General features: G+C 31.4%; 1 protein-coding gene across 1 annotated transcript in view; it reads right to left on the bottom strand.

Annotated features, from left to right (window-relative positions):
* Positions 1–754: 754 nt before the first annotated feature.
* Positions 755–22,148, bottom strand: part of LOC127729165 (ubiquitin carboxyl-terminal hydrolase 14-like) — a 30,790-nt gene continuing 9,396 nt past the window's right edge. Inside the window, exons 6-18 of the mRNA XM_052236846.1 lie at positions 20,153–20,214; positions 18,709–18,839; positions 18,081–18,155; positions 15,560–15,624; positions 14,402–14,484; positions 14,087–14,118; positions 12,966–13,031; positions 12,016–12,108; positions 8,300–8,425; positions 7,762–7,834; positions 6,945–7,052; positions 3,488–3,562; positions 755–1,120 (exon numbers count right to left, since the gene is read on the bottom strand). Coding sequence (XP_052092806.1) covers positions 1,041–1,120; positions 3,488–3,562; positions 6,945–7,052; positions 7,762–7,834; positions 8,300–8,425; positions 12,016–12,108; positions 12,966–13,031; positions 14,087–14,118; positions 14,402–14,484; positions 15,560–15,624; positions 18,081–18,155; positions 18,709–18,839; positions 20,153–20,214 — 1,069 coding nt within the window. The 3' untranslated portion in view covers positions 755–1,040. The remainder of the gene's footprint in view (positions 1,121–3,487; positions 3,563–6,944; positions 7,053–7,761; positions 7,835–8,299; positions 8,426–12,015; positions 12,109–12,965; positions 13,032–14,086; positions 14,119–14,401; positions 14,485–15,559; positions 15,625–18,080; positions 18,156–18,708; positions 18,840–20,152; positions 20,215–22,148) is intronic.

Genomic DNA, 22,148 nt, shown 5'->3' on the forward strand with positions numbered 1-22,148 from the left:
TGTAAGTTTATCATCGCCTCTCTTTTCCTAAAGAATTGTATTATAAAGAGAACTAACCAGAAGTACAAAACTATGTTCAATGAAGCAATTCTTGGATACAGATATAAATTAAGACATCAACACAACTACAAGATAGAAATATTTGTGTTGGCTGACTGAACGATGAAGGCCAAAACCAAATAATTTGTCCACTTAACTCTAGCTAGACATGTTTAAATCTAATGTGTATTTGTACTTATATTTGAGATGTGAAAATTGTCAAAATGAAGACTTTAGATATTTTTTTTTACAGAATAATGAGATGCTGAAATTTCACTGTATATAAATAGTAATGTTTTTAAGAAGTTTTCCACATTTGTAAATATTACCTTTAAAAACAGATATTATTCTACATCCATGATGACAACAAACTTGCTCCCATGAAAGCATTTTGTTTTGCAGCAATAAACAAGTGAAAGTGTGAGCTACTGCTCACTGATGATACCCCCGCCCAAATATTTCGGTAAACAGGAAGTTGTTGAGTAATGAATCTGAAAACGCATCAAACGGTGTAGCTGACTTATATAAACCCTGAAACCAAATTTCAGAAATCCTTATGATGTAATTCCTGAGAAAGATGCGACGAAAAATATATCATGGGACGGACAGACGGACTGACCAACGGATGGACTGACGGATGGACAGACAGGGGTAAAACAGTATACCCTCCCTTTTTTAAAGCGGAGGTATAAAAATAAACAATAAAACATTAACATTAATAATTTACATTTATTTGCACCAACTAATAGAGTCTTAAAAATTTACAAATGAACAAAGAATTGTCATATATAACTTAAAGATTAGCATTCAAATAGAACTTTTTCAGTGAAAATACTTGCAAGGTCCCATTTAAATTCATTACTGTCATTTTAATAAAATAATTTGTTCCTATGGAAGAAGAAATTTTTTGCAACAGGAACTTTCTGAATAACTCACGGGACATTTAAATAAAAGAGTGTTTGTTCAAAATGAGTTGTCTTCTTTTCTGGATGATTTATTATTTAAGTTTCCATCTTCTCTTCCTCTTCAACCTCTAGAATTCTTGGTCCATATAATAATACATAAGCTGAATGCCAATCACCTGTAAGATGAGAAAAAAATCATTTAATCAAAAGTACTGGACACATTGACTCAACCTTAGAAACTAGAAAAAAAGTTATATATAGATATAAGAAGATGTGGTATGAGTGCCAATGAGACAACTCTCCATCCAAGTCAAAATTTATAAAAGTAAACCATTATATGATTGTTTTTGAAACTTGTACACATTTTCCAAAGAAAGAAACTAAGAAGTTGTCGAAAACATCAAATGTGCTGAAAAACTATAAATATTCCTATAATACTGACAAATCCTTGTTGTGTTTTGTCTAAAATAGTAATAAAATGCTCTGTTGGGCACAGCTTGATACAACCTCAGAGGTTGAACCCTGAACAGTTGGGGCAAGTATGGACACTATATTCAAGCTTGATACAGCTCCTAATTTGGATTGTGATTAAATATTTGACACAGCATAGGTTTCTGACACAGAATGAATGTGGTCAAAGAACTGAAATATTTGAAATTGACTTTTACCTATTATGGTCCAATATCCAAAATCCAAATACACAGTTAGATTCTTCATATCAAAGTACACCAAGAATTTAATTAATTTATTTATTAATGGACAATATTAGCGAAGTTTTTAAAATGCTCCATAAAAGAATTTAGTTTAAGCTGTAATTGGTAGGAAACCTTTTATTAAATTAATCAACAGATGGACAAATGTCTATTTCAATTTCCAATGGAATTTTCAACCATAGGAAATCATTAAAATACATGTTAACAATCTTAAAATTCATTCATTTCAAAGTTTAATTTTTGACCCTTTTGACCCTGATGTGGACCAATTTGAAAAATGGGCCCAAAATCCAAAATCTAAATATAGATTCAGCATATTGAAAAATCAATAAAGTTTAATTTTGCACCATAATTTGAACCCACTTGAAAACACAGCCCAAAATCAAAATTCTAAATACACGGTAAGATTAGGCATATCAAAGAACCCCAATATTTCAAGATTAATTAAACCCCATTAATATTGGTCAAGAATAAGCAATTCAAACAAAGTTTAAAAAATTACTTGGTTTTTTACCCCCTTTTTGGCCTCTTATTCCTATAAAGCAGATATGGTCATCACCCCCAAATTCAATCCAACCTTCCTTTTGTGGTATGGAACCTTGTGGTACAATGTCATACTAATCCATACACTTACACTCAATATTGTCTGGAAACCAGGAAAATGTTTGACCCCTTTTGGGTCCAAAATTCTTAAACGGTTAGGGCCATAACCCCCAAAATCAATCTCAACCTTCCTTTTGTGGTATGGAACCTTGTGGTACAATTTCATAGAGATCCATACACGTATACTCAAGTTATTGTATAAAACCAAATGTCTTCAGATGACAACAACATTGCCATACCATTATACTGCTGCAAATTTTTTGCGGTTGTATAAAAACTCATCAAATATACATTTTAGAGCAATTACTCTTATAAGAAGAACTTTGATGGTTTCTGTCATAGTAATTTTTTTTGAAGACTTTGTGCAGCTATCAAATCATTCTTGCTGTTTACAGTTTCTGTCTATCTATTATAGTTCAGATAATAAGCAAAACTAAATAAATTGGTCAATATTGTCATTTAGGGGCATGAATTCCTGCAGGAAATCAATTGATGGTTTCAGTCATATTGGTATATTTGTAGTTCTTTACTGGCTGAAAATTTTTGTTATTTATAATTGCTGTTTATTTATCATAGTTTTCCAGATAAAAGATATAAAAGCTACAATAGTAAAACAAATTTCATTTCTGGGCAATAACTCCTATCAGGAGTCCATTGATAGTTACAGCAAATTTGCATTTTTTTTATCAAAAATGTACCTTTACTTTATTTTTTTTATTGAAAATAATAGCACATTCTTTTTTGGTCTCACCTGGTACAATTATAACGAGGTAAAAGTAATTAAGTGATAAATTCAAAAGATTGATATTGTTGACTGAATCATCAAACATTATTCACTATATGTATACAAGGAAGTTTGTGATCTAACTTGTACAAATAAGGGTGAGTCTGGCTTGAATATAAGTAATTTCAATCTTATTTTAACAAGTAAGATTGATTCTGTCTTGAAATTGATTGATTTTTTAAATATTTATTGAAATTTGCCAATTCTAATGCACTATATACAGAAACGTTAACATTTTACATGAAAATAAATAAAACAACAAAAGTACAAATATATCATGTATATCCATGGTGTAAACAAATTAAATATAGTAAAAGATCACCCAAATTATATTTTAATGAATAATTCATAGGAAGTACTATTCCAGTAGAAAGTCATTGCTGTCCAAACACTGTCGCACAGTAAACACTTAAAATGACATTACAGAATATTGCCATACATACCTCCACCTGAGAGCCTTAGTACATCCTCTGCAGTCACAGGACTAACATTATCATCGTCATACATATACCAATCATCTGCAAATAATTACATTACATAGAGGTTTAATAAGGATTCCATCATTTTGATTTGTAGATAACAATCACATGGTGTTTTAACGTGATGTTTTATGTCCCAATAAAATGCAGCATCAAAGACCACAAGCTGGCAATGATAATATTGCAGCATTATGTAGGAACATTAAACAAACAAAATGCTTGATTTAACTGGCAATTTCCTGGTTTAACAATTGAAATGTAATTATAAGAATGCAATGCTTCCTTTTTTGTGGTTTTAATGGGTTGTGAATTTGTAAATTTGTACAAATTATAATTTGTAAACTTTTTTGTACAAGTTGTCAATATTTGTCAAAGAGGTCAGTGTTTAATGTTGGGTTGAAGTATATACATTTGTAAGTAATACATCAAGCTCAAGCTGGTCAATTATTGAAGACAAAATTGTATCACCTGCTAAAAGAAGGTTTGTCTCAAAATACTGATAAATGTACAAAAAGTTTGTACAAATTAAAATTCTTACAAAATTACAACTTTTACACAACTTACATAAACTTTGTAGAAAGTTTAATAAAATGCGCTCCGCCTGGAGCAGCTGGATACGACCGCAGAGTTGGGGCAAGTATGGCCACAATATTCAAGCTTGATACAGCTCTGAATTTGGATAGTGATTAAATATTTGACACATTATAGATTTCTGAATCAGAATAAATGTGGTCAGGTAACTTAAAATTTGAAATGGGACATTTAATCTACTTAATGGTCCAATATCCAAAATCTTATTCCATGCTTAGATTCAGCATATAAAAAAATAAACTGCTTCGCCGAGCGCAGCTGGATACGACCGCAGAGGTCCAACCCTGAACAGTTGGGGCAAAAATGGACACAATATTCAAGCTTGATACAGGTCTGAATTTGGATTGTAATTAAATATTTGACACATTATAGGTTTCTGACACAGAAATGTAGTCAAAGAACTTGAAATTGGTTGTATGATTTGAATTCATATTCAATTGAAGATTTCTTGCTGTTGTGCAATACACTGTGCTGTTGCACAATACTTAGTAAATCTGTTTTCAGACTATAAATATACAAAGAATTAGCAAAATAAATTGTGACCCCCAAATTTTTTCTTTGGAAAATTGACAATTTCTTAAATCTTGAGGAAAAAAAATTGCCCCCCCCCCCCCACCAAAAAAAACAAAAACATTTGAAGAAATTTTCTTTTTGTAAAATGTGGTACAAATTGAGAGCCATCCATACACTTATTTGTCTGAAAACTAGTAAAATGCTTGTTTAGACCCTTTTTGGCCCCTAACTCCTGAACGGTTTGGGCAATTACCCCCAAAATGAATCCCAACCTTCTACTTGTGGTATTGAACCTTGTGGTACAATTTCAGAGTAATCAATATACTTATACACAAGTTATTGTCCTGAAACTAGAAAAATGCTTGTTTTGGCCCCTAATTCCTCAACGGTTGGGACCATCACCCCCAAAAACAATCACAACCTTCCTTTTGTGGTATTGAACCTTTTCCTTAAATTTCATAGAGATCCATACACATAAACCATAGTTATTGTCCGGAAATCAAATGTCTTCGGACGACGCTGACACAGCCGCCCCTGACAATGTGATACCAATATACGACTACGGTCGTATAAAAAGGCTCAGGATATAAAACTGTTGGGTTGACTACACAAAACAGGTATAATTGAGTGTGCTGTTAAAAATTGACTAAGACCCTGTTCACACTAGCATTTCTTTAATTTATCTAAATTTGAATCGATCTAAATAAAACCAGTTAGCATTCACATTATCTTTAATCCTAACAATCTCTATCGGTCTAATCTGAACCACAGCGTTCACACTACAAGTAAATATGCAATTGATCTGACCTAATTACACATGAAGTTGTTAACACTGTGTATAAATAGAAATATTTAATCAAATTAATATGTTGATACACACACTTGCAAAAAAATAAAGGATGAAGTTATTGTTTTACTTGAAAAATGTTGATACTGCTGTTCCTATAGTTTTTGTTAATATTAAGCCCTTTTATGTTGGTCATCCATTTGGTAATAAATTGCATGTGTAATTTTGCCGCCATACATGCGCACAAATTAATTTTGTTTCAATCGTACTAGTTAAGATCGATCTCTGCATTCACATTTTAAGTTAGATCGGTTCCCTTTAGATCGATTCAAACTAAACTACCTCTTTTAGTGTTTTAGTTTAGACCGATTCAAAGCGTTCATATTGGGCTTAAATCTATCTAAAGTGAACAGATCTAGTTTAAATCGATCTAAATGTCCAAGTGTGAAGGGGGTCTTGATTACTTTCACCATATGGAAAAATGGAAAATATTCTCCAAATGAGTGCAAATTTTAAATGTATAAACAAACATACTAGAAAGTTGGAAGGTTTTTAGTTCACAATTGAAGGAGTAGATTACACAAAACAGGAACTCCCTTTTCCCAGAAATTGTCTGCTGTTAATTCGCCAAATTAAAAGTTGAATTTTCACTTTCTGTAATCCAACCAAAATTCACTGTTTCCAGTGCAAGCAAAAATTGCATTATCTCATAATTATTCAAACTTAAAAATAACACTTTCCCTTCAAAAGGAGCATTCTTCAACCCTCCCCTGGCCCAACACAATCCTTGGATTAAACAATAAGAGCTAAATCTAGTTTGGTTATCTCCCTTGTCATTATGGTAACTTTGCTAATTCATGTGATGCAACATTTCAGTTTTTCCATGTTTGTGCTTGAATTCTGACACAAATACATCTTGTAAGAAGTATATATGACAAAAACATATTAAGTTAAAATCTTAGGCGAAATTAGTCACTTTTTCCATACTAGTTTTAAGTGAATAATCATGCAAATACAGTGGAAGTTCCCTTATACTAATTGAATATCTTCTTTGCAATGAGAGACAAATTATTTTAGATTAAAACTAAAGCTTGTTTGGTATGCCGGCCCACTGCTCAATAAACACAGGGCAAAGATTAAGCCAGGATCCTAGGCTTAACATAAGCAATTTCTGAAATTCTTTAAATTAGGTCCCATCTGCCAAAAACAGATTGTTATTATCAAAACCAATTATCTTTTACCACAACTGTTACCCAGTAAAACATTTTTTTGTACAATGTTGTTAGGAAATAGGACAATTAGAACCAGATGTAGACACCTTATTGTATAATTGGAAAAATTTACCATAGTATACAATGGGAACTTTTGTGCCAAGACTTTCTAGCCAGAAATTTTCCAATGAATTTTATTCTAAAATGTCAGATAAAATATCATCTTTATAATTTATCTATCCATCCCTATAAGCAGAATACTAGTTTTGGATTTCAGTTCAAGGCACATTACTTTTACATTGTTAATGACTAGACTAACCTCCCTTTCGTCTGACCCAAGCAACATAATGCCCACTGGAACTGGATCTGCCTTTGTGTGTTAATACAGCTTGTAGCTCATAATATCCACTGTTGTTTGAACCCACATCTAAAAACAGAAATTACAATACATACTGAAAAATAAACATGGGGTCAGTAAAGATTTTACTTTGTACTGAAACAAAGTGTACTGACAGGTCATGATAAGATCCTATATTCCCTAATTTTTTCACAGTAATTTGAACTTGAATTCAAGATTTACATTTAGTTGGAATTTTTCGCCCACAATTGTGGTAATATAAAACTAAAATCAAGAAATTTCAGATCCACAATGTCACAATAAATGCATTTAAGATGTTGTAAAAAGTCCTTTCTTCATGTTTTGATGAAAAATACATAGATTTTGTAAATTTTTCAACATTTTTTTTTACCACCAAATATTAAAGGCAAGATAATACCACAGCTTGGAGTTCTGTGGAAGCATATCACTTCAAGTGTGGGAGGTTGTGGGTTTGATCCATGGCTTGGTCATACAAAATACTTGAAAATTAATATTTTCTGATTTTGTGTCAAGATTATTGCCTTTGGGAGTAACAGCAAAGGACTAGTCAACTGGAGAAATATTTGAAACACCTTATAGTTTATCTTTGCACATAAATAGTAATTATATTTTAGCAAAAATCACACAATTTTGTAATATAACTAGGGTCCATAGTACACCTTCTTTCATCCGAAAAAAATAATGGATAAAAAACACAGACAGACTACATCATTTTTTTTCCAAGAGAATTTTTTTCTCAACAAATTGATCTTCTTACCATCAGGAAAAGAATAGGGTTCCTGTTTTAATTTTAGTTCTTTCTTCTCATCTGCTTTCCCAGATACTTTGGCCTATAACATAAATTAAAAATTTAACCAATAATTATTGTTATTTTAATCAAGAAAATCTTTTTGATATTTTGTAGCTACTCTATGAGTAGTGAATTAAGGATGTCACCAATTCCAATAGAATATATATACTTATAGCAACTCAACAAGACATAGATGTGATCCATCTGGCAGGACAAAACATTTCATGATTTTTAGACTCTCTTCACCCCATCCCATTAAAAATTCTTATCTTCCACTTTCATAAAATTTCAACCCCTAAAAATATTCACTTGCCATTATCTTGGTTCCCTGACCTTTTTATTGGGCTACAGACTGTTAACAATTAATAGTGATCTGTAAACATTTCTATCTCAATGAGACAGAAAACAGTAAATTTCGGTGGTAAGTAATCAACAGCATGTTCAATATGAGCATCCAAAGGGTAAAAGTAACTCCTGTTTATCATTTCACAAAATAACTCTTTACCTTTTGTAATTCTTCTGCCTTTTTATCTTCTAATTCTTTAAACCTATCCCTCATTGGTGCAAGTTGTTCTTGTAATTTTTCTGAACACAGATCATATACATCTAAACTTATTGGAAATTTAACATCCTAAAATAAGAAAATAAAATGCTCTGCTGGGCGCAGCTTGATACGACCGCAAGGTCGAACCCTGAACAGTTGGGGCAAGTATGGACACAACATTCAAGCTTGATACAGCACTGAATTTGGATTGTGATTAAATATTTGACAGAGCATAGGTTTCTGACACAGAATGAATGTGGTCTAAGAACTTGAATAATTTTAATTTACCTATTCTAACCATATCATTATTATTTGCTTTTATATATAAATCAGAAATAACCAATTAAAAATAGAAAATTTTAAAGAAAAAAAAGGAAAAAAAAATCCCCCCTCAAATTTGTTGAACCCCCTTATGATTCATCACCCCCAAACTCAATCCCAGCCTTCCCTTTGTGGTATGGTACCTTGCAGTACAATTTCAGAGAGATCCATACACTTGAACACAAGTTATAGTCTGGAAACTAGAAAAATGCTTGTTTTCTGGCCCCTTTTTGGCCCCAAATTCCTAAACGTTTAGGGCAATTACCCCCAAACTCAAACCCAGCTTTTCCTTTGTGATATGGAACCTTGTAGTACAATTTCATAAAGATCCATACACTACCACACAAGTTATTGTCCTGAAACTAGAAAAATGCTTGTTTTTTTGCCCCTTTTTGGCCCCTAATTCCTAAAATTTTGAGGCAATTACCCTTAAAATCAATCCCAGCCTTCCCTTTGTGGTATGGTACCTTGTAGTACAATTTCAGACAGATCCATACACTTGAACACAAGTTATTGTCTGGAAACTAGAAAAATGCTTATTTTTTGCCCCTTTTTGGCCCCTTATTCCTAAAAGTTTTGGGCAATTACCCCCAAACTCAATTCCAGCTTTTCCTTTGTGATTTGGAACCTTGTAGTACAATTTCAGAAAGATCCATACATTTACACACAAGTTATTGTCATGAAACTACAAAAATGCATGTTTTTTTTGCCCCTAATTCCTAAAATTTTGGAGACAATTACCCCAAAAATCAATCCCAGCATTCCCTTTGTGATATGGAACCTTGTGGTACAATGTCAGAGAGATCCATACACTAACACACAAGTTATGTCTGGAAGTTACAAAAATGCTTATTTTTGGCCCCTAATTCCTTAACTGTTGGTACCATAACCCCCAAAATCAATCCCAACCTTCCTTTTGTGGTATTGAACCTTATGGTAAAATTTCATAGAGATCCATTCGCTTAAACTAAAGTTAGAGTGTGAAAACCAATGTTTCTTCGGATGACGACGACGCCAACGTCATACCAATATACAACTGCAAAATTTTTTTGGGGTGTATAATAACAACAATTACAAATTCGTTTAAATCTGACCTAATTGTAAAAGTAAATAAAATGCTCCGCAGGGCGCAGCTTGATACGACCGCAGAGGTCGAACCCTGAACAGTTGGGGCAAGTATGGACACAACATTCAAGCTTGATACAGCTTTGCATTTGGATTGTGATTAAATATTTGACACAGCATAGATTTCTGACACAGAATGAATGTGGTCTAAGAACTTAAAAATTTTAAATTGGACATTCACCTATTATGGTCCAATATCCAAAATCTAAATACATGGTTAGATTCAGCATATCAAAGAACCCCAAGAATTCAATTTTTGATGAAATCAAACAAAGTTTAATTTTGGACCCTTTTGACCTCAATGTGGACAAAGTTGATAACGGGGCCCAAAATTCAAAAATCTAAATACATGGTTAGATTCAGCATATCAAAGAACCCCAGATATTCAATTTTTGTTGAAATCAAACAAAGTTTAATTTTGGACCCAACTTGAAAACTGGGCCCATAATCAAAAATCTAAATACATGTTTAGATTCAGCATATCAAAGAACCATAAGAATTCAATTTTTGTTAAAATCAAACTAAGTTTAATTTTGGACCCTTTGGACTTTAATGTAGACCAATTTGAAAACGGAACCAAAAATTAAGAATCTAAATACACAGTTAGATTCGGCATATCAAAGAACCCCAATAATTCAATTTTTGATGAAATCAAACAAAGTTTAATTTTGGACCCTTTGAACCTCAATGTGGACCAATTTAAAAACGGGGCCCAAAATCCAAAAACTTAATACATGGTTAGATTCAGCATATTAAAGAACCCCAAGAATTCAAGAATAAAACCCTATTGAAATTGGTCAAGAAATAAGCAATTTATACGAAGTATCTTCTTTTGCCCAATACTGTGCAATTAAATATTTCTTGCTATTGCGCAATACTGTACAATTGACAATTTCTTGCTATTGCGCAATATTGTGCTATTGGATATTTCTTGCTATTGCGCAATACTGTGCAATTGAAGATTTCTTGCTATTGTGCAATACTGTGCAATTGAAGATTTCTTGCTATTGTGCAATACTGTGCAATTGAAAATTTCTTGCTATTGCACAATACTTATTATATAATAATTTATACATCCTGTTTGGTGTGTATCTCCTACCATATCATTATTATTTGCTTTTAAATATAAATCAGAAATAACCAACTTAAAATGGAAAATTTTAAAAGAAAAAAAAAAGGAAAAAAAGAAAAAAAAGGAAAAAAAAAAAAATCCCTCCCCAAAATTTTTTGAACCCCCTTATGATTCATCACCCCGAAACTCAATCCCAGCCTTCCCTTTGTGGTATGGTACCTTACAGTACAATTTCAGAGAGATCCATACACTTGAACACAAGTTATTGTCTGGAAACTAGAAAAATGTGTTTTTTGGCCCCTTTTTGGCCCCAAATTCCTAAACGTTGAGGGCAATTACCCCCAAACTCAAACCCAGCTTTCCCTCTGTGATATGGAACCTTGTAGTACAATTTCAGAAAGATCCATACACTTACACACAAGTTATTGTCCTGAAACTAGAAAAGTGCTTGTTTTTTGCCCCTTTTTGGCCCCTAATTCCTTTACTGTTGGTACCATAACCCCCAACCTTCCTTTTGTGGTATTGAACCTTGTGGTAAAATTTCATAGATATCCATTCACTTAAACTAAAGTTAGAGTGCGAAAACCAATGTGTCTTCGGACGACGCCAGACGACGACGACGCCAACGTCATACCGATATACGACCACAAAAATTTTTTTGCGGTCGTATAAAAATTACATCAATGTCCTTAATTCTGCGAATTAAAAATGCAATATTCTCAACAATCACATTTCATATATATGAACTCCATTATAACAATAAAATGTTTTTATGTGGAAAGTCATAAAACCTTCCAAACATATCCATGTATGTAAACCTGTTTTGTAGCACATAAACATAATGTGTGATCAGTCATGAGATTATCCATTTACTGTGATTATGTATGTATAGTTAATACTATTTCATTTATTTATACTAATTAATGATGATGCTCATAATGACTGTGCCTAGATGAAATGTGATGCATACAGGATAACTGGTATTCAGCCTGTAAGATAACGCTGAGTTGACATTTGCTACATTACGTTTTCAATTATGGACTCTTTGTTGCAGGAAAGGTTGACTTTTTTGGCAATGGGTTGATCATTTCCCGTGTAAATATGAGGTTTTTATACACTTATTACATACTGGTACAAATCTTAAGAGCCAATACTATACCTTTAAAATTTTAGCATTTATAGCTTCTTTTTCTTTGTAATAAAATCTAACAAACTGAATAGCTAAATAGGCTGGAATTCTCTTTAATTTACTCTGAAAAAAGGTATAAAATGTCAGTATTTATATGGCAAACTATATTAGTGTTGCAACTTGAAACTTTTCTTTCTTTTATGGACTTCACATTTTCAATAACTAATCATAAGACATTACAAAAAAGCTAAAGAATTTCTAAGCACTTGCATAATATATATATATATATATATATATTATCGTTGTTTTCAATTTAGACTTGTTTATATTTTTTTGTTTGGGCTTGTATTATAACGCAATCATAGGTTTGAACGTTGTTTTCAATTTAGACTTGTTTATATTTTTTCTTTTGGGCTTGTATTATATTTGCCTACTGGTTTATATGATCCGTTCATCCTATTTCGACTCTTCAAAATTCAAGAGTCTATCCTAAATTGAGTTAAATTATATGGCCTTCCAAATACCGTTTCGATTCCTAACATCACTGAAGAGACATTATTTGTCGAAATCCGGATATGGTGTACTAAGTTTTGCACCTTTTGTTTGCGGTATACCATCTTTTCCGCAAGTTTATTGTTTTCTGTTTGGTATTAAATTAATAGTTAAGATCCATTTTGTTACATCTGGTGATCCGTTTACTTGGCAACAATTCTTTTTTTAAAATTAGGCCAAGAGTGGATAGAAAGGTTTTAAGTCTATTTTTGAACATTTAAATTGCACACTTACAACGAATTAAAAATTCTTTCCTATATCTATTTCAGTAGATTTCAATATACATGTACCTTGAAAATAATCAAAGTATACTGCTTGGATAGGAGTGAGGTTCAAAAGAGCTCTTTTTATATACAATATTAAGATTAATGCAAACTACTATATATAATAGAAACTCAAAAATGTACTACCAGATTTGAAACACTTACAGATTTTTTATATACTGCATCTCTTCCTAGTGTAGGCGAATTTTTAGTAATGTGTTCTTCTAGCCTCTGAAAAGAATCATATATGTCATTATATGTCCTACACCTGACTGCATCATATACAAGTACATGTATGTGATAAAGTTATAAAATTGATTGTATCCCTACAATGAATACAAAATGATATTCAATAAAATGCTCCGCTGGGCGCAGCTTGATACAGAAGGTAATTCAAATGATGTATTTGATTTATCTCCCTTACACTGCTTTAAATTATGTTTTGTACTAAAGTATTTGTCCATTAACCAGGACAACCTTGTTTTTCACCCTTTTTTGCCCCTAATTCCTAAACGGTTTGGGCCATAACCCCCCAAAGCAAATCCTAACCATCCCTTTGTGGTATGTAAACTTGTGGTATAATTTCAGAGAGATCCATACACCGTTCCACAAGTTATTGTCTGGAAACTAGAAAATGCTATTTTTGGCCCCTAATTCCTTAACTGTTGGTACCATAAACCACAAAATCAATCCCAACCTTCTTTTTGTGGTATTTAACCTTATGGTAAAATTTCATAGAGATCCATTCACTTAAACTAAAGTTATAGTGTGAAAACCAATGTGTCTTCGGACGATGAACGACGACGACGCCAACGTCATACCAATATACGACCGCAAAATACACAAGCTAATGCCTTCAATAGTTTATATAAATATATGACAACAATGACAAATTTACATTTTCTCAAATGTGCTTAACGTTTTTGTACGTACTGACTAAATCAATTAGTATAGACCACATTTTAACTGAACTGACCCTGCTCAAATTTCCACATTTGCAATCATACTGATCAAATGAATGGGGTGCTTTGTATTTCTCTTTGTTACACTTAAACCTTAAAATACTTGTATTACATTGAATTTTAACATTATTTACCTGTATTTACCCCAAAAGGTACAGGAAAATAAGTGATCTAAATTATTTATACCTAACCAAAACTCTTTTTATAGTTAGAGCAAAATTTGAAGCCATCCTATATCACTAACCCATACTTAGTAAAAAGAAAACAATCGGAAAAAATACTAGTGCTGGAGTTTTGTGACCATCTAATCTTATTAATACTTACAGATCTTAGACCAGTGTGCATGTATTTAACCTCTGAAAAGTAAGTATGGCAAATATATTAAACAATTCAATATTGCACACTAAAATTAATTTTGTATATCATAATTGCAGTTTGAACAGTTATTTCTAAAACTTTTTTTTCAAAACAAACTTTCTAAGATTTCAAAGTTTTGAACCAACCTATCTATTTTAAACAAATTCTCATATCTCATATCCCTAACCAAATATATCATGTGATATATATTACTTTTTTAATACATTGTTTTTTCCAAGTTAAACATTATTAAATACTTATTTTACAGATTAAATACTTTACCTTTTTCTATAAAACAACTTAATTGATAAAATTTTTCTGTTGAATGTGTTGCCACTTCTTCTTCAGCCTCTTCACATTTCATTCTGAGTATTGTTAAGGATAACAAAAATTCTCTTCCTGGAATTTTTCAACCTTCTTGTAAATTAACAAGACCTTAATACTGTAGGTAGTTTGTTTACAACAGTTATATTTATAACAACTTTAGTTTCATCTTTACTTTTAGCAAACATAACCTGATCTGTTACATATGTATGGTTGTTATTTAATGGATTTATAATTGTAATTTTTATTTAATGCTATTAAAATTGTTTTACAAGTTCCTCATTTATTAACACATGATACTAAATGACTTCTCTCAAAATTTTATGCATTATTAATTTACAAACTACAGTACAGTGATCTAGTCTGACAAATCCTAAAAACCATAAAAAAATAACCAGTTATTCCATGAAAAATTTCTTGGTGTCTGAAAAACTTGTTTAGCTTAATGAACAACCATATCCTAAACCAATTTGTTTTTTAAAATAATATTGGGAAATCAGATAATTAATCATTGTACATGTTCAAATATAAGTTAATATATTAGATCTGAAATTTAAGGCTTAACAATGTTAAAATAAAATCTTCCTGTCTTGACAAACATTTGGCCTGGAATGGTCATTAATTATTTCATATGGGTTTCAAAATATTTTATTATTTATAAACAATTCTTTTTGAACTTTTGGGAAAATGGCTTCCAGTGATTTATATTTGTTTATAAGGATCTAATTTCCAAGGATCCTTCAGGAAAAGGCAAGCCATGAATTGAGTTGATATCAAACAACATCCAAATTTGTATTGCCTTAAAAAGAGCAGTAATTAATTCATTTACTATCCTAGTCTACTACAAGTTTTTATAAAACTATGAAAATCAGTTCCAATAAAACTTAACGAACCCATAGTATCTTCCCAACACTGCAAAAATGTCACAGATTGATGAATCTTTTAATATCATAGGTTTCATATTTTACTTTCCTTTGCTCCGAAGAAGTAGGAATACTTCTTCGGAGCAAAGGAAAGTAAAATATGAAACCTATGATATTAAAAGATTCATCAATCTGTGAAGAAGTAGGAATCTCACTTCTTTGTCTTCATTGTATAAAAATCATCAAAAGATACGAGACATCAAATTCTCCTGATAAATACTGATCCACTAGGCCTTGACTACTAGATGCACTGATTTCCTGAAAAGAAATGGTGAAATTTTACTTAATCTGCACATCCTCTGCCTTGTAAAATGTCAGAAATATAAAATTAATGGAAATTTTTCTTAAAGGCAGAAGGTCACTGTTATACTAAGATTCAAACTTAGAAACAAAAAATGTCAAAATTTTTATTAAATTTCATATATGTGCATGATATTTGAAAAATCTTCAAGTTTTCAAACTAGAGGTTCTAAAGAGCCTGTGTCGCTGACCTTGGTCTATGTACATATCAAACAAAGGACACTCTCCAACAATATAGACGAGAATAGACTTCATAACAAAAATCTCTATTTTGTTGATCTTTTATTATTGATCTTTTAGTCTGTTTAGTCTCTCTATATCTTCTTTAGTTTTTGATCAAAACACAAAAGAGGGTTAAATAAATGCTCATTTAAGGGCAATCACTCCTATGAAGAGTGACAGTCTACTAACTATATCTGAAAAATTTGACTTTTTAATAGATCTTGCCTCGCTGATCATTTACATGATTTAAAGTGTTTATTTATCTATTACAATTTAAATCATATAAGGCATAACGGAAAAAAAATGTTTCTCTCTAAATGATATAGTTTTCATGATAATAGGCAAAAATGAAAAAAATGGTTAAATTTGTCAATTATGGGCAATAACTCCTATAAGAATTTGTCTAACAGTTTTGACATATATGGACAATTGTAGAACTCATTATTCTGAACATTTTTGCCCCTTTCAGATTTTCTCTTATTTATAACGGTTCAAAAAATAATAGACAAAACTTGCATTTTACTCCTATGTTCTATTTTTAGCCATGTCGGCCATGTTGGTTGGTAGGCGGGGTCGTCAGACACATTTTTTAAACTAGATACCCTAATGATGATTGCGGCCAAGTTTGGTTAAATTTGTCTCTGTAGTTTCAGAGAAGATTTTTGTAATAGATTACAAAAATTTACAAAAAATTGTTAAAAATTTACTATAAAGGGCAACAACTTCTTAAGGGGTCAATTGACCATTTTGGTCATGTTGACTTATTTGTAGATCTTACTTTGATGAACATTATTGCTGTTTGCAGTTTATCTCTTTCTATAATAATATTCAAGATAATAACCAAAAACTGCAAAATTTTCTTAAAATTACAAATTTAGGGGCAGCAACCCAACTCAGGTTGTCTGATTTGTCTGAAAATTTCAGGGCAGATAGATCTTAACCGGATGAACATTTTTACGTCGTCAGATTTGCTCTAAATACTTTAGTTTAAGAGATATAAGCCAAAATCTGCATTTTACTCCTATGTTCTATTTTTAGCCATGTCGGCCATGTTGGTTGGCAGGCAGGGTTATCTGACACTTTTTTTAAACTAGATACCCTAATGATGATTGTGGCCAAGTTTGGTTTTATTTGTCTCAGTAGTTTCAGAGGAGAAGATTTTAGTCAGAGATAACAAAAAGTCACAAAAAATAGTTAAAAAATGAGTATAAAGGGCAATTACTCCTAAAGGGGTCAATTGACCATTTTGGTCATGTTGACTTATTTGTAGATTTACTTTGCTGTACATTATTGCTGTTTACAGTTTATCTCTATCTATAATAATACTGAAGATAATAACCAAAAACTGCAAAATTTTCTTAAAATTACCAATTCAAGGGCAGCAACCCAACAATGGGTTGTCCGATTTGTCTGATTATTTCAGGGTAGATAGATCTTGACCTGATGAACAATTTTACCATAGTCAGATTTGCTCTAAATGCTTTGGTTTCAGAGATATAAGCCAAAATATACATTTTACCCCTATGTTCAATTTTTAGCCATGGCGGCCATCTTGGTTGGCGGGCCGGGTCATCGGACACATTTTTTAAACTAGATACCCCAATGATGATTGTGGCCAAGTTTGGTTAAATTTGGTCCAGTAGTTTCAGAGGAGAAGATTTTTGTAAAAGTTAACGACGATGGACGATGGACGACGGACACTGGACACCAAGTGATGAGAAAAGCTCACTTGGCCTTTTAGGGCAGGTGAGCTAAAAAGAGAGAGTGGAATATGGAAGACAATTGAAACATATCATACAGTATGGCATAACTTGTCAGAGGAAGATTGGTGCAATATATTACTGAAACATGTCACATAGTATGGCATAACTTGTCAAGAGAAAGATTGGTGCTATATATCACTGAAACATGTCACATAGTATGGCATAACTTGTCAGAGGAAGATTGGTGCAATATATCACTGAAACATGTCACATAGTATGGCATAACTTGTCAAGAGAAAGATTGGTGCAATATATCACTGAAACATGTCACAAAGTATGGCATAACTTGGAGCTATGGTATAAGTGGAGACTTGTATCATACACATTCACCCATCTCCAATCGTTCCTGATGGTTGCAAAACGTGAAAATCATCACTAAAAAACGATAAAACTTTCAAAATATTTTTTTGTTGTTGTAAATCTTTGTACCATTGGTTCTTTTTTCACACCAGGCACTTTTTGTTGTAAACATCGAACTAATTCTGTCCAGCATTCATTTGCATCCTGAAATGTACAAGAGCAGTAACAATTACCATCAATTAAAAGAAACAAACAAAACAAAATACAGTGTTCTTTTTTCATATTGTTAAGAATAAACTAATCATAGATACCAGGGTTATAATTTTGTACGCTTGACACCTGTTTTGCCTACAAAAGACTTGGTCATCAGTGACGCTATAATCAAAAGAGTTAAAAAGGTCAAATAAGGTATGAAGTTGAAGAGCATGTTGAGAACCCAAAATTCTGAAAGGTTTTGCCAAATACAACTAAGGTAATCTATTCCTGGGGTAGAAAATAGTTTCTGATTTATAACACTTTAAATCAAATCAAATAAGTCTTGTATTTTCATCTATAAATCAAAATTTAGCCCGCAGTTATACTGACATCAGTTTAACACATTAATTATATATACACATTTTGACATATACATCAAATCTATTAAAATTAACCCCACTTCTCATCTTTAATATTATTGATTATGAAGGAAGCTCTATCATAATATATCAGAAATTCTACAAATTTTATTTTCTTGTAACAATGCTGATTGTTTAAGTACCTGTTGAGCATAGCCTCCATGTTCACTCTTTTCAGCAAATTGTGGGTAAGCCATATGTAATACTTGTAACATGATAATGGGTGGAATGGCAGTTCCAGATTTATCCATACTTAGAAACAACTCTTTCATAGCTGAAATATTTTAACAATGTATATCTGTAACATTGTAATCACTTTATCCCTTACTTCAATAAATCTTTAAATTTTGATGAATTAGAATCAACTAAAATATATACAACTAGTGAATGCATATATGCTGATTACACACAAAAATAAATGCCATTAGTTAATATATACAGCTTTAATATTCAGATATGAAACAAAACACAACTCTGTAACACCTTACATCAGGGAAAAAATTGAACATGAAATTTCCTATTCTTAGATATAGAGTGGTAAAATACAATTTAAATATCAAGTTTTTTTTGTTTAAAGAAAGAAGACTATTTTCATGTATTTGATACTATAGTAAGAATACACAGCACAATATCCTGTTTGAATTTATTGCAAAAATATGTCTGTGATTAGGCCACACCCAATTTATATTTTGTTAGTCAGAATTGCTGCTCCAAATTTTATCAGCAATTGTGTCATTGTTGCCATGTCAATTAATTGTCAGTTTCAATAAAAGATTTAGTTTTATTTCCAACATGTTCAATAAACGTATTTTGAACTGAATAAATTAAAAACTATAGTACTAAAACACAAAAGCTGGAAGTGCTATTGGTTCATAGTCAATTTGAAAAGCTCACTAGAGCTTTAGAGCTTGTGTTGTAATGCAGTTTACTAAATAGACTAGACTCTAAATAAAACTTTGAAATTTATGACATTTAATACTGAGGCTGTTCTTTATAACTTTTGAGAACTATTCTAAATCAAACATGCATGACTCATCGATTTGATTTTTTTGCTCGCTGCCCCTCTATTTTCATCTGAAAAAAATTCTAAGAACAAATTTTATTTTAGGTGGCCTGACTTTGATTTGAAACACAGGAAATAACTCAGGAATATAGATATTTTGTTTCTTTCATTACTTTCAATGTCACAACATAAAGATATATTGATATCTACAGTAAAAATGTAACTTTTTAAACACAAGATATTTTCCTTTTTTTTGCCTGTCTTCGTGGTATTTGATTATTATTATCATATTGATCTAGTTTTATCCTACCTATCACTTAGTTGATACTACTGATGGTGGACTAATTCCTTGAGGATATTTACTACAGATTCTACAGCATAAAGTTCTTTGCTGAATATTTTTAAAGGTATACATTTAATTAAAAATTTTCAGTTTAACACAAAATTTGTTTTGTCATTCTGGTTATACAATTTCTTGTTTTATACTCAATATATTAAGCTGTGCAATTATTGAATAATTCAATAAAGAAACATGTGTTGTGTATACTTAATTATTAATCATTAAATTTGACCGTACAACTTACAAGCAGTTATAAGATCAGCAGAACCTCCAGCATCAGCTCCACCTCCAGAACTACTGTTGTATCTAAATAAAGAAGAAAAATTATCTTGTATGCTTTAAGGTAGATAAGTCTAAATCAAAATTAATAGAAGTTTTTAATACTTTGCCAAATGTAGTCTATATTGTGCTTATTTTTCAAAAACACAATAAAAAGAATGGGTCACATAGGATTTTTTTTATTATACATGGAAAAACCAATTTTGTGTGATAGAAAGAAAACTAAATGATAGAATTTTAAGATAAAATATGAGAAGATAGATACTTTAATGTGCTTTCACAAAATAAAAATAAAACTAGGGTAAATTTACTACACTTAACAATATAAAAGTTACATTTATTTGAGTTATCTCCCCTTATGACTAAGTTTGGGGAAAAAAACCAATTATTCTGTTTTTTGAAATAATAAGAAAACCACACAATTTTCTTCATTTAATGTTATAGTTATGTTGACATCTACATGGTTTTGGTTTTTTTGTGTTGTTGGGTACTGTCTCATTGACATATATTTCCCATATATCATTTTATTCATTAGATGTATTTACATATATAAATTTTAAGTAGTGAATAAATTAACTTTTCTTAATGAAGTTTAAGAAAACTCATACAATATCTTCAAAATCAAAGAGCTTGAAAGTCTAAGGGGGGAAAGACAACAATTTTTCCCTTAATATCAATTTTTTCTGTTCCCAAAATAATTGAACTGCATGTTAATCATTACAAAACAAAGGTGTTTATTATTTTGATGCCGCACTATAAATATTCTTTTCCAGAAGTAGTGTTATATAAATTTCCTGAAAATTTCCTTATTCTTTAAGTTTATAGTCCAATGAAGGTGAAAATGATCACATTTATCAATCCTTAGACCACACTGCTTATATAATTATTTGAATTACAAAACATTTTATGTTACTACCATTTTTTCTTGTGTATTGATTCTGATTGTACCTTAAAGTCATGTGATCCTTAAAATTTAACCCCAAAAAATGAACATGTTTTATATACTGCATTGGCTACATTCAAACACATGTACATATGTTTTTTTTTTAAAAGTAAATCTTTCATGTTATCAAAATCTTCTGCTATTGAATTACTGTCTTCCTGTACTCTAATTCACAGACAGCTTTTCTGTATGACCTAACCATGACACCGCTCATTAGAAATTCAGCAATTGTACAGCACAAGTGCGAAAGGAAAACCATGATGCAAGAAAAGAAAAAAAAAAAAGGTGGAAGGAAGATAGTAGTAGCTGATTCTAAAGAAAAATTTTAATACACTTATTCCTTTTACAATGGAAAGTGAACCAATGCCTGGTAAATATGTAGTATGGTAGAGTTTCTGGAGTGGATACCTCGGGTATCCTTTTAATAACAATTGTTATGACAAATTAAATTATGCAATGGGAACTCGTGGGAAATATTAATAAAACAAATAAACATCACTCTAGCATCTCACTTATTAAACACATGCTCCATGATTCTGAGTTGATTGCTTATCAAGGTCATGATCAGTCAACATCAGCACCAAACCTTAAATGATAATTAGGAGCCATAGTGTTTAAACATAATCACAGAATAAAATAGTATATTCCATTATACCTAATGAATTCGTACAAGATGTAAAAAAAATAAACATGCACAGAGGACTCATGTATATAAAATTGAGAATGGAAATCGGGAATGTGTCAAAGAGACAACAACCCGACCATAGAGCAAACAACAGCCGAAGGCCACTAATGGGTCTTCAATGCAGCAAGAAACTACCGCACCCGGAGGCATCCTTCAGCTGGCCCCTAAACAAATATGTATACTAGTTCAGTGATAATGGACGCCATACTAAACTCCAAATTATACACAAGAAACTAAAATTAAAAATGATACAAGACTAACAAAGGCCAGAGGCATGCATTGGTTAAAAAATTTCCTCAACATTATAATCCCCAGAAACTTGTTTAATGACTT

Source organism: Mytilus californianus, unplaced genomic scaffold (genome assembly GCF_021869535.1).
Source record: "Mytilus californianus isolate M0D057914Y unplaced genomic scaffold, xbMytCali1.0.p SCAF_1, whole genome shotgun sequence".
Classification (NCBI taxonomy): Eukaryota; Metazoa; Mollusca; class Bivalvia; order Mytilida; family Mytilidae; genus Mytilus; species Mytilus californianus.